The following is a 13,673-nucleotide window of genomic DNA, read 5'->3' as shown; positions in this document are numbered from 1 at the left end:
GTGTGGTAAAAGGCCGGTTGCGTTCACAAGAGACACTTCGTGTGGCGCAACCTCCGTCCACTCTTGTCAACAGCAGGCTGCTGTCGACCGGCCTGAAGTGTCTTCCACACTGGGCGACCGGAAGCTCACTCATCACTGAATCAGATTAGCTCGTTCAGACAGTCAACATATAAATGAGCTACAAGTTCGAAGATTTCGTTTCAAAATGTCGGTTCCATTCATAGATACTGAAAAGTTAATAATAGAAATACAAAATAGGCCTTGTCAGTGGGATTAACGAACGACAGACTATTCAAATAAAATAAAAGGCTTCAAATGTGGAATGAAGTTTCCCATGAAGGGATTCCACTTTCTGCCGAACTGGACAACTCCAAAGAGAGAGAAGTTGATATCTACAGTAATAGGCTATATGTGTTATATGTTAACAATTTTCGATATTACAATAACATGGGTCATTGAAAAATAATTAATCAAGGCTTTTTAGCAGTCTCCATTTCAAAAGAACTGCTTCCAATTAAATTACATAATAACATTTTCTTATTCGGACCGAACACGATAGCCGCAGTCGCTTATGTGCCGCCATTATCCAGTATTCGGGAGATAGTGGGTTCGAACCCAACTGTCGGCAGCCCTGAAGATGGTTTTCCGTGGTTTCCCATTTTCAAACCAGGCAAATGCTGGGGTTGTACCTTAATTAAGGCCACGGCCGCTTCCTTCCCACTCCTAGCCCTTTCCTGTCCCATCGTCGCCATAAGACCCATCTGTGTCGGTGCGACGTACAGCAACTTGTAAAAAAACAAAAAACAATCTCATTCGTGAGAACTACCAGTCTTATTTACAGAAGGTAGGTGTAGGTAGCAAGGCCATACTGGTAGCGCACTAAATCAGTCGTTCAAACGGTCAACATTGTGTGCGTCAAAAGTTTGAAGTTTCTGTTTCAAAATATCGGCGGAATACATTTTCTCATGTTGGTGTCCTGACGCTGTAAACTTGCTTCAAGGATTGACAACAATTCAAACAAATTCCCACTCATACGAAAGTAATTAAGGAACATTTTTAGATCATTGGTACGTTCATCTAGAAGAACGATGAGTTCCTCGTTCTAGGCGATATGAATTCAATGGATGGACTTAGTACTGTTCTTTCACCTCAACCTTCTTTACGGAAGAATAAAAATCCCAAGGATAATGTGCGCGTCCATGGACCAGATTCAAACCGAGACGCAAATGTGAGGTGGGGACGAGAAGTTGCCGGTAAGTTGACGGAAGTGGACGGCAAGTGTCTGAGAAGTGGAGTGGAGTGACGTGGCGTGGCGTGGCGTGGAAAGCAAGTGGACCGTGTGAAAGGAGCCTATTTAGTTGTACAACCATACAACTGGCGGTCATCTACGTGTCTGATGCAGACCTAGAGAATGGCATTTTCTGGACTGTGTTCATCCATCAGACATAGGACCACCACCGTTCTGATGAGCTTACACCTGTTAACTTAAAACTCTCCTTGAAATTTGGTGTTATTGGATGAAGCATTAACTAGCACCAGACTGTCCAAACATAGCTCAAACACTGTCATTTTCGGAACAGTGAATATGTTCGCTGTTCCATCAGTATCGTACCTGTAATACCCAATACCTACCAAATACGTAGACAACTATTCTCGAGCACAGGATTTCTTCCCCATTGAACATCTACAAGATATCAGGTCGGCACGTTTCTCATTCTGTTAAACCACCAAAAATCCTGCATGAATTACGTTAGTTCATGTAAGTTATCTTTGATTTGTATTCACAATTTTACTCTATGCCTTGTCACTTATTTTCGCTTATTTGTATTATTGGAAATAAACCCAGATGTGTACAGATTTTGTTCTTAAGATTACGTTGTGCTATGAAGAAGCACAACAACATAAAACTAACTAAATTTTGCCTATAATAATATCATCTCGATAGGGCTAGGAATCGACATTAAATCGTTCAGTATTGGGTCATTACTATGTAGGCACTTAACCTGACTATGTTATACCATATCTCCCCCAGAGTCTGTCAAGGCAAACACTGGAAATGTCCTTGTGGACTTTGCCCAGTCCTAAGGTCAATTTATTACCAACACCAGTGGCGTATGCTGGGATCAAGATGTGGGCTACAACTAGACTTAGGTTACCTCTTCACATTGGTTGGTTTAGTGAACGTCAAGCCTTCAGCGTTTTGAGTTGCAGCAAACAGAGAAAGGAGAAGCCTGCTGTATTCTCAAGGCTGCTTCACAAGCTACTGCCCTGGCCTCTGCTACTGCCAGTGCTCAACCCCTGATCAGTGGAGATGGTAGCCTGAGGTTTAGCAAATTAAAGTCCGGCTTTGTGGCTAAATGGATAGAATGCTTGCCTTTTGGTCCAATGGGCCCGGTTCAATTTTCAGAATCAACCTCCTCATGCTGTTAATTCCCCTGGCTTGGGTACTGGATGTTTATGACGTCTTCGACATTCATTTTATCCTCATTAGGACACCATCAAGCCTATACAGATGCCATGCAACATTATTATTATTATTATTATTATTATTATTATTATTATTATTATTATTATTATTATTATTATTATTATTATCATTATTATTATTAAATAGAAATGAATTTTACAGCTGTCGTGCCCATCGTTCACTGCTTAATTAGCTTTCTCGTGAGATCAGTGGTGGTGTCCGACCCATGATCACGGGTTCGATTCCAACCAACAAAAGAGAACACTAAACCTGAAAGATTTCATTTCATTTTAACAGACCTACCAATAAAAAGAAAACTATATTGATCCTATAAGATCAACCCTGCAGTGTCTTCCTACAAGGATGTAGAAGTAAACGAGAGTGAAAAACCAGCACTCTGTTATCTATATAATTAAGTAAGAAGTATGAGGTGAGGAAATATATACGATGAGTAACGCATGGTTGATAGCAGTGGCGATCTGACGGACCGAAGCCTAGCACACCTATCATCCGATACACAGCAGCAAGCCGCGCGGGGCGAGTCGAGGGGAGAGGGACGAGTGTCTGGGCTTCAATATCAGTTTCCGATGCTCTCAGAAATATGTGCGACGTTTCTTTCTCACTGCTTTCAAGTTTTGTAAATGGAGCAATGTGTTAGATGCTTACATTGCAATGTGCATTAGACTTCCATCATTCTCAATTGAAGTTTGGGCTTCACTGATAGCCTTGGTAGCCCTCAGTATACGCCACTGACCAACACACTAATAGAGACATACAAATAAACATTTACTAACTATAGATCATTCCATGTTAAGAAAACAGTATTGCTCTTATGACAACCCTGTTGCCAAGTCGAACACCTGCTCATCAGCATCGCGGGAAGACAGCGACACGTAAATATGTGACGTCCAATTTTTAAGTTCAAGGTTGAAAAAACTAAGCTGAAAATTATATTCATGAACTCTAGGGATCGGGGCGGGGGTTGTGAAGGGGATGGTTGAGAGGGGATCAGTTTGATATTCACAGCATAACGGGAAAACAGTGGTGCATACACTTTTGGAACTCAGTTTTCAAGTTGAAAGTAAAAGGAGGAAGTAAATAAACTGCAGATTAAGCACAGTTTACTTTTGTTTCTTCCTCCACCTCATCCATAAAGTAAATAAATCACTGTATTAAGGTTAAAGAAAGAAATCGCACGCGTAGGCTAATTAATCCCATAACACTCACTCGACACAAGGCAAGTACGCACTGATATAAAGACTACAAAACATACCTATCGCAAAAGTAGACGACTTCCCTACAGTAGTAATAAGCTGCCAGGATTCACAGAGTAACGGATTGCGCGTTACACGTACCAGAGCGACACAGAAAGAAAAATGGAGGAAAGCAACAATACGATGACTGTTGCCATTGTGCTTCCTCCCTGTGAATGTAGTTATAAAATAGAAAAGCTTCAGTAATAATTTTAATAATGCACTGGCAGGAAGTGCCTCATCCTTTCTCCTTTCTTTCATAATACAATATAAATTACATTATAATATACCTTAATCACGAGGAATTATGTCTGTCTAAGAGAGGGGGTGTGTTCGCTCCTTATAGGTCAATAAGAGTTGTAGTATTTTCTTAATATGGAATGGTCTGTAGTGACCTTTCCTATATTGAGGTAGGGATGTCATCGGAAGCACGACAACGTGACTTCTTCACAGGAAAATGATGGAAATTTACCTTTGATTGGTGCAAAAATCATCTGTCCCTAAAAAAGGAAGGAAAACCATTAGGCATAGCAGTTAAATTTCACAAAGTCGTAATCCTCAGCGGTCATAAAATAGGATAAAGTGTTTAGCTTTCATCATGAGCAATGAATGAGGAACGAGTTACTTCAGTGATCATAAATCAATGGACGTACTGTATCTCGACGTAAGTCATGGAAAATAAATTTACGTTAATCTCGTGATCATACATCACAGAACGACAATATTAATATTACAATAGGGTAGATACTCTACTGTTCATCAGCACACGGCCAGTTACCCAAGTACTGATCACGCAGAATGTTGTATAACATCGAAGGTGCCGAATTTCTACGGAAAAGTTTACATCTAAATTTTTGAGAAACTGATTAGCAGCAAATTTGTTCGTTGCACAGTCTTATCACCGCTACTGAAATACTAACCTATAGTAAATCTAAACATTCGCATTGATTACGAAATTGAGCTTAACAGATCCATCATCTCTCTATTTTCTGACTTGTCGTCACGAGATTAAGAAACATGTCATATCTCCATTCTGTGAGTTATGGTCAGAAGATTAAGAAACACGTCATCTCTATTCTGTGAGTTATGGTCACGAGATAGAAACACGTCATATCTCTATTCTGTGAGTTAAGGTCACGGATAGAAACACGCCATATCTCTATTCTGTGAGTTATGGTCACGAGATGGAAACAAGTCATATCTCTATTCTGTGAGTTATGGTCACGGATAGATACATGTCATATCTCTATTCTGTGAGTTATGGTCACGAGATAGAAACTCGTCATATCTCTATTCTGTGTGTTATTGTCACGAGACAGAAACACGTCATATCTCTATTCTTTGCGTTATTGTCACGAGATAGAAACTCGTCATATCTCTATTCTGTGTGTTATTGTCACGAGACAGAAACACGTCATATCTCTATTCTGTGAGTTATGGTCACGGATAGAAACACGTCATATCTCTGTTCTGTGAGTTATGGTCACGAGATAGAAACACGTCATATCTCTATTCTGTGAGTTATTGTCACGAGATAGAAACACGTCATATCTCCAATCTGTGCGTTATGGTCAGAAGATTAAGAAACACGTCATCTCTATTCTGTGAGTTATGGTCACGAGATAGAAACACGTCATATCTCTATTCTGTCAGTTAAGGTCATGGATAGAAACATGTCATATCTCTATTCTGTGAGTTATGGTCACGAGGTAGAAACACGTCACCTCTATTCTGTCAGTTATGGTCACGAGATAGAAACACGTCACATCTCTATTCTGTCAGTTATGGTTACGGATAGAAACACGTGATATCTCTAGTCTGTGAGTTATGGTCAGGAGGTAGAAACATGTCATATCTCTACTCTGTGAGTTATGTTCACGAATAGATACACGAGATATCTCTATTCTGTGAGTTATGGTTATGGATAGAAACACGCCAGATCTCTATTCTGTGAGTTATGGATCGAGATTTTAACACGTCATACCTCTATTCTATGAGTTATGGTCACGGATAGAAACATGTCATATCTCTATTCTGTGAGTTATGGTCACGAGATAGAAGCACGTTATATTTATATTCTGTGAGTTATGGTCATACGATTAAGAAAAACGTCCTATCTCTATTCTGTGAGTTATGGTCACGAGATTGAAACATGTCATACCTCTATTCTGTGAGTTATGGTCACGGATAGATACATGTCATATCTCTATTCTGTGAGTTACGGTCACGAGATAGAAACACGTCATATCTCTATTCTGTGAGTTATGGTCACGGATAGATATATGTCATATCTCTATTCTGTGAGTTATGGTCACGAGGTAGAAACTCGTTATATCTCTATTCTGTGTGTTATTGTCACGAGACAGAAACAGTCATATCTCTATTCTTTGAGTTATTGTCACGAGATAGAAACTCGTCATATCTCTATTCTGTGTGGTATTGTCACGAGACAGAAACACGTCATATCTCTATTCTGTGAGTTATGGTCACGGATAGAAACACGTCATATCTCTATTCTGTGAGTTATGGTCACGAGATAGAAACACGTCATATCTCTATTCTGTGAGTTATTGTCACGAGATAGAAACACGTCATATCTCCAATCTGTGCGTTATGGTCAGAAGATTAAGAAACACGTCATCTCTATTCTGTGAGTTATGGTCACGAGATAGAAACACGTCATATCTCTATTCTGTCAGTTAAGGTCACGGATAGAAACATGTCATATCTCTATTCTGTGAGTTATGGTCACGAGATAGAAACACGTCACCTCTATTCTGTCAGTTATGGTCACGAGATAGAAACACGTCATATCTCTATTCTGTCAGTTATGGTCACGGATAGAAACACGTGATATATCTATTCTGTGAGTTATGGTCACGGATAGAAACATGTCATATCTCTATTCTGTGAGTTATGGTCACGGATAGATACATGTCATATCTCTATTCTGTGAGTTATGGTCACGGATAGAAACATATCATATCTCTATTATGTGAGTTATGGTCACGGATAGATACATGTCATATCTCTATTCTGTCAGTTATGGTCACGAGATAGAAACACGTCATATCTCTATTCTGTCAGTTATGGTCACGGATAGAAACACGTAATATCTCTATTCTGTGAGTTATGGTCAGGAGGTAGAAACATGTCATATCTCTATTCTGTGGGTTATGCTCACGAGGTAGAAACATGTCATATCTCTATTCTGTGAGTTATGGTCACAAGATAGAAACACGTCATACCTCTATTCTGTGAGTTGTGGTCACGAGATAGAAACACGTCATACCTCTATTCTATGAATTATGGTCACGCATAGAAACATGTCATATCTGTATTCTGTGAGTTATGGTCACGAGATAGACACACGTTATGTTTCTATTCTGTGAGTTATGGTCATACGATTAAGAAAAATGTCCTATCTCCTTTTCTCTTTCCTGTGAATTTTGGTCATGGGTTGAGGAGACACGTCATAATTTATAAATGCCATTATGTCCGTGTTGATTTCCCAGTTTCAGTACCTTTAACTTTGTTTTGAACACTTCGACCCAATCAGCATTTACAATTTGTGTTATACAACTTTATCTCATTTTCTGTAGAATTAGTTTCGGTCTATTGTTTAGATCATCCTCAGCTACATTGAGTGATAAACTTAAGATCCATACATTACAAACTATAAACAATGATAAAAATTCTCCTTCTCTCGGTGATGTCCTCAAGAATTAAAAAAAATAATGTCCATTTTGTAACATTATAAAATCTTGGTTTTTCCTGAAAATTTGTTAAAACACACTAATACAATTTAAAACCTTAATGTTATTCTTAATCTCAATCTTCACTGCCTGACTGAGGCGGTAAAGGCGTGCTCGGTTCGCCCGGAAGGACGTGGGCTCGAATCCCCGTTAGGAAGTCGTAAAATTTAAGAAACGAGATTTCCACTTCCGGAGGTGCATATGGCCCTGAGGTTCACTCAGCCTACACCAAAAATGAGTACCAGGTTAATTCCTGGAGGCAAAGGCGGCCGGGCATAGAGCTAACCACTCTACCCCATCACGTGCCGCGGTTAACAATGGTGGAAGCCTTTACCTTCCACTCCTCCAAGGGCCTTCATGGCCGGTACGGAGGTGACTTTGTCTTTGACTTATCCGTCGGCAACATTATAGTTTAAACAAGAGGCTACTTTCATTTGAAGATACAATTGAGTAGCGCAAAACTTTAATAGTCATTATTAAAATTGGTGTAAATCATTAGGTGAATATATAGATTTCAAAATGTATTTTAATGTGTTTTCACAAATTTGATGGACAACAACAAAGATTTTATGATGTTACAAAATGGACATTTAAATTGTGTTTTTTAATTCTTGAAGATATCACCAAGAAAAGGAATGTCTCTTGGTCGTGAGATTTAGAACACGTTGTATTGTCGCTGTGGCTTATAATCAAAGAATATCACGCAAATCATATTGTCGTTCTATGACGTCTGACCCCTCTCACGTCAGTAGATATCTTGAATTATGATCACATGACAGTTGATACTCAAGTTATGATATCTGTATATTCTAACTTTAGTTCTGGACTCGTGTGAGTGTGGATTATGTTGTCAGGGCAGACTCGTCGCTGGCCGACGATCCCAGTGATGCTGTACCCATGGACTTCGTGGAACATGGCGGCCTCTCCAGCTTCGGAAAGGTGAGTAATTATCATTAATTCTTACTTGATGGTATGGTGGTGATGTGGTTGTCAAACAATTTCCTGATTATAGGTTAAATTTATCTCCTTCGATATGAGAGTCAACATGTGTGCGCGTGAGTCATAGAGCTCAACTTCATCGATATGAGAGTCAACATGGAGATGGTGTGTACGTGAGTCATAGAACACATCATCTTCGACATGTGGGTCAACATGAAGATGGTGTGCACGTGGGTCATAGAGTACATCTTCTTCGATATGGGGGTCAACATGGAGATGGTGTGCACGTGGGTCATAGGGTACATCTTCTTCGATATGAGGGTCAACATGGAGATGGTGTGCACGTGAGTCATAGAGTACATCTTCTTCGATATGGGGGTCAACATGGAGATGGTGTGCACGTGAGTCATAGAGTACATCTTCTTCGATATGGGGGTCAACATGGAGATGGTGTGCACGTGAGTCATAAAGTACATCTTCTTCGATATGGGGGTCAACATGGAGATGGTGTGCACGTGAGTCATAGAGTACATCTTCTTCGATATGAGGATCAACATGGAGATGGTGTGCACGTGAGTCATAGAGTACATCTTCTTCGATATGGGGGTCAACATGGAGATGGTGTGCACGTGAGTCATACAGTACATCTTCTTCGATATGGGGGTCAACATGGAGATGGTGTGCACGTGAGTCATAGAGTACATCTTCTTCGATATGGGGGTCAACATGGAGATGGTGTGCACGTGAGTCATAGAGTACATCTTCTTCGATATGAGGGTCAACATGGAGATGGTGTGCACGTGAGTCATAGAGTACATCTTCTTCGATATGGGGGTCAACATGGAGATGGTGTGCACGTGGGTCATAGAGTACATCTTCTTCGATATGGGGGTCAACATGGAGATGGTGTGCACGTGAGTCATAGAGTACATCTTCTTCGATATGGGGGTCAACATGGAGATGGTGTGCACGTGGGTCATAGGGTACATCTTCTTCGATATGAGGGTCAACATGGAGATGGTGTGCACGTGAGTCATAGAGTACATCTTCTTCGATATGGGGGTCAACATGGAGATGGTGTGCACGTGAGTCATAGAGTACATCTTCTTCGATATGGGGGTCAACATGGAGATGGTGTGCACGTGAGTCATAGAGTACATCTTCTTCGATATGGGGGTCAACATGGAGATGGTGTGCACGTGGGTCATAGGGTACATCTTCTTCGATATGGGGGTCAACATGGAGATGGTGTGCACGTGGGTCATAGAGTACATCTTCTTCGATATGGGGGTCAACATGGAGATGGTGTGCACGTGAGTCATAGAGTACATCTTCTTCGATATGAGGGTCAACATGGAGATGGTGTGCACGTGAGTCATAGAACACATCTTCTTCGATATGAGGGTCAACATGGAGATGGTGTGCACGTGGGTCATAGGGTACATCTTCTTCGATATGAGGATCAACATGGAGATGGTGTGCACGTGGGTCATAGGGTACATCTTCTTCGATATGAGGATCAACATGGAGATGGTGTGCACGTGGGTCATAGAACACATCTTCTTCGATATGAGGGTCAACATGGAGATGGTGTGCACGTGGGTCATAGAACACATCTTCTTCGATATGGGGGTCAACATGGAGGTGGTGTGCACGTGGGTCATAAAGTGCATGTTCTTCGATATGATGGTCAACAAGAAGGTGGTGTGCACGTGGTTCATGGAACACATTTTCTTCAATATGAGGGTCAACCTGGAGATGGTGTGCACGTGGTTCATAGAACACATCATCTTCGATATGGGGGTCAACATGGAGGTGGTGTGCACGTGGGTCATAGAGCACATCTTCCATGTGAGGGTCAACATGGAGGTGGTGTGCACGTGAATCATAGAGCACATCTTCCATGTGAGTGTCAACATTGAGGTGGTGTGCACGTGAGTCAAAGGGCTCCATCTCGAAATGCATCTGCGGATTACAATTGACGGATTACGAACACGAGAGTTGTTTCTTTCTTGCCACACGTCGCGAAGGTCCGTGGCGACTATTCGGAGCATTTCCCTAACGAGCGTATTGAACGGAAGATTTTCATGGCCATGGCGTTTGCCTGAATTATCGCCGTGTGATTTTCACCTCTGAAGTTATTTACGGGTCTGTGCGTAATTACGGACTGAATATGAACTGCTGGAGGGCATTGGAAATACGATACAGGGAATTGGTCGCATGGCGTTGCAACGAGCGTACGCGAACATGCCGAAACTGTCTTCAAATCTGCAGCATTCTACATAGTTATTATTGAAACCGAGTGAATTTGCTGCGTTCACGACGGCTTCGACGCGTATAGGGTGCGAATGGCGTCCTGGGGGTATAGCCATCCATTCTGCATTCACCAGGTTCCACAGCTCGTTTTTGGTTGTTGACGTTGTGTACAGCGGCGCACAAGTTGTTTCATCAGATCCCACACATTTTCGAATGGCGACAAGTCTGGTGATCTGGCGGGCCAGGGCAACAGTCTGACATCCTGTTACAACAAGAGGGCACGTGTTCGTGCAGCAACATAAGGTCGCGCATTGTCCTGCTGAAATATGGCGTTTGGGGTGTCGTGCAGAAAGGGTATGGCTACGGGTCGCAGGATGTTATTCACGTAGGTCAAACTGGTCACAGTGCCCTGGACGCGCACCACCTGTGATTTGTGGTTGTACTCAATAGCACCATACAACCATAAGGCTTTGAGTTGGCGCTGTTTGTCTTGTGCGAATGCAGTCAATGTGATACCTCACCGAGCTCGACAGCTGCAGTCGCTTAAGTGCGGCCAGTATCCAGTATTTGGGAGATAGTAGGTTCGAACCCCACTGTCGGCAGCCCTGAAAATGGTTTTCCGTGGTTTCCCATTTTCACACCAGGCAAATGCTGGGGCTGTACCTTAATTAAGGCCACGGCCGCTTCCTTGCCACTCCTAGCCCTTTCCTGTCCCATCGTCGCCGTAAGACCTATCTGTGTCGGTGCGATGCAAAACAACTAGCAAAAAATATGATACCTCTCCTCCCGTCTGCGTCGAACCAAAATTCGGCCATCATTTTCAAACAAACAGTACCTGGATTCGTCCGAAAACACTATCTGCGGCCATTCCTGTCCGCAGAGACGTCGTTCCACACACCATTGAAGCCCAACATGTTTATGCACGTTAGTCAAATGTATGCGGAGAAGTGGACGACGCGCCGGTAACCCAGACCGTAATAAACGACGACGGACTGTCACTCCTCATAGTGCATGTGTTACACTGTTCCACTGTTGCGCCAGAGCCGAGGAGGACGCAGATCTGTCCTGCAGTGCCATTCGGATGAGGTATCGATCTTGTCGCGGGGGGGGGGGGCGGGAGGGAAGGGGTTGGTCTGGATGCTGCGACCAGACCGATCTTGTCGTATTCCACGACCTTCTCTGAATAATTCTGTACACACCAGTTGCACTGCCGTCACACTTCGTCCCACAGAGCAGCAATTTCCCGGATGGATGCATCACGTTCTCTCATGCCAATAATGCGCCCTCTTTTGAAGTCACTCATTTGATGGTACGGTTCTCGCATACGTCTGCGAGGCATCCTGCGCGTCTGCTCAAGTCACACCGATCCATTACCTTCGGTTTATAGCGACAACGAAAGCCACAGGCACATTTTACCACTCGGTGGTGGTGCGCCGAGATATCGATGTGGACCTCGAACGTGAGAGCAGACATTGCCTCCTCTTTTTTTTACCGTGTCTCTACTCCAGTGGTAATCAAACTTTTTTGTTGGTGTACCCCCAAAATCCATTGTCTTATATTGCGATTATACCATAATTAACAAATGATTGTTGCTAGATGCCAGATAATAGTAACTGTAATATTATTATTATTATTAATAATAATAATAATAATAATAATAATAATAATAATAATCATTATCATCCGCAGCTTATGCCGCTTGCTCAGGGTCCGTGCACGCACTGATGTATGAAGGAGTTGTGGCCAGGGATTTACGGTCCCATGCCCTTCCTGACACCACAGGATTTTCAACTGAAAATCCGACCCCGGCAACACCAAGGATCAAACCACGGTCGCCGTGATGACAGGCAAGCAGCTAAGCAACTACAGCACCCTGTTCGCCAATAATGCACTCTATGTATTTCAATGCTGAGCAAATGAAACGACCTAATTCCTTCAGAGTAAAGTTTACAGAAGAAGCCCAGTACTGAGCGGTCAGCAATGGTCGGAGAACTGTTCCTAGCATTTTCATTGCTAACGATAGCCCAGCTATTCGACCACTGGAGTGTTCTGTTCTCTTCTCAGGCAACTCAGCGAGCCTTCACAAGACCAATGGAGAAACGTGAGTGGAATTACGAGGTTTTCATCGCCTAGTAACGATACATAAAAGCCAAACCGAATCCCATGGCGTAACAGCTCAGCCCGATGTAGTGTGGTCACCACGAAGAATCCTCTCGGCCGTTATACTTGGCTTCCTACACCGGGGCCGCTATCTCACCATCAGATAGCTCCTCAATTTTAATCACGTAGGCAGAGTGGACCTCGAAGCAGCCCTCAGATCCAGGTAAAAATCCCTGACCTGGCCAGAAATTGAACCTGGGGTCTCCGGGTCAGAAGTAGGCAGGCTGACTCAACGATTTATATCCTATACGAGTATAATTATTATAAAAACATTTACTGTTGTACTCCGTACACTGTTACGGAAGAATGGAGTGAATGAGTGGATTTCGAAACGAAAATTTAAAACAGAGCAATGCAGCATAAGTAACCCTTTTTACATACCTAGTCAATGGGAGGTACAAACTGACACGTATGCCTATGTTGGAATGAATAGTTCGGAAAGGGGACTCCGTGTAGTGGTAGACAAAAACAGTAAATGAAAACAAGATTTTATTGAAAATGAGCAGCTTCAACGCATTCCGGACCTGCTCACTGAAAATAGTTAAAAGCTACGATCAATTTGTGCACGTCTTGAGGGGATTCCGCGTACCCCTAATGGTACGCGAACCACACGTTGAATACCACTGCTCTAGACCTATGAATGATAACTCCACATGAACTGAGGTATAAGGTGTTACTTTTCCTACTTTGTCTTCCTACCATTTGGTATCTGTCCATTCGCACATTACCTGGCATTTCCTGGAAATTCCTTAACGACGATCCCTTCAAGTACCTTCCCCACCCATACCCATTATTCCCCCAAGGTCCGCAGATATACTAGAGTGCTAGAGTACCCTGTCCGGT

General features: G+C 42.5%; 1 protein-coding gene across 2 annotated transcripts in view; it reads left to right on the top strand.

Moving 5' to 3' along the window:
• The window catches only part of LOC136863319 (dipeptidase 1), a 174,306-nt gene that overhangs the window by 103,909 nt on the left and 56,724 nt on the right, over positions 1-13,673 (top strand). The window contains exon 6 of one of the 2 annotated variants that reach the window (XM_067139704.2): positions 8,335-8,414. In XM_067139704.2, coding sequence (XP_066995805.1) covers positions 8,335-8,414 — 80 coding nt within the window. Of the gene's footprint in view, positions 1-8,329; positions 8,415-13,673 lie in introns of both variants that reach the window. The other variant, XM_067139703.2, reaches the window with a different exon arrangement.

The sequence above is a fragment of the Anabrus simplex genome, chromosome 2 (genome assembly GCF_040414725.1).
Source record: "Anabrus simplex isolate iqAnaSimp1 chromosome 2, ASM4041472v1, whole genome shotgun sequence".
Classification (NCBI taxonomy): domain Eukaryota; kingdom Metazoa; phylum Arthropoda; class Insecta; order Orthoptera; family Tettigoniidae; genus Anabrus; species Anabrus simplex.
This window is presented reverse-complemented; position numbering and strand designations above follow the sequence as displayed.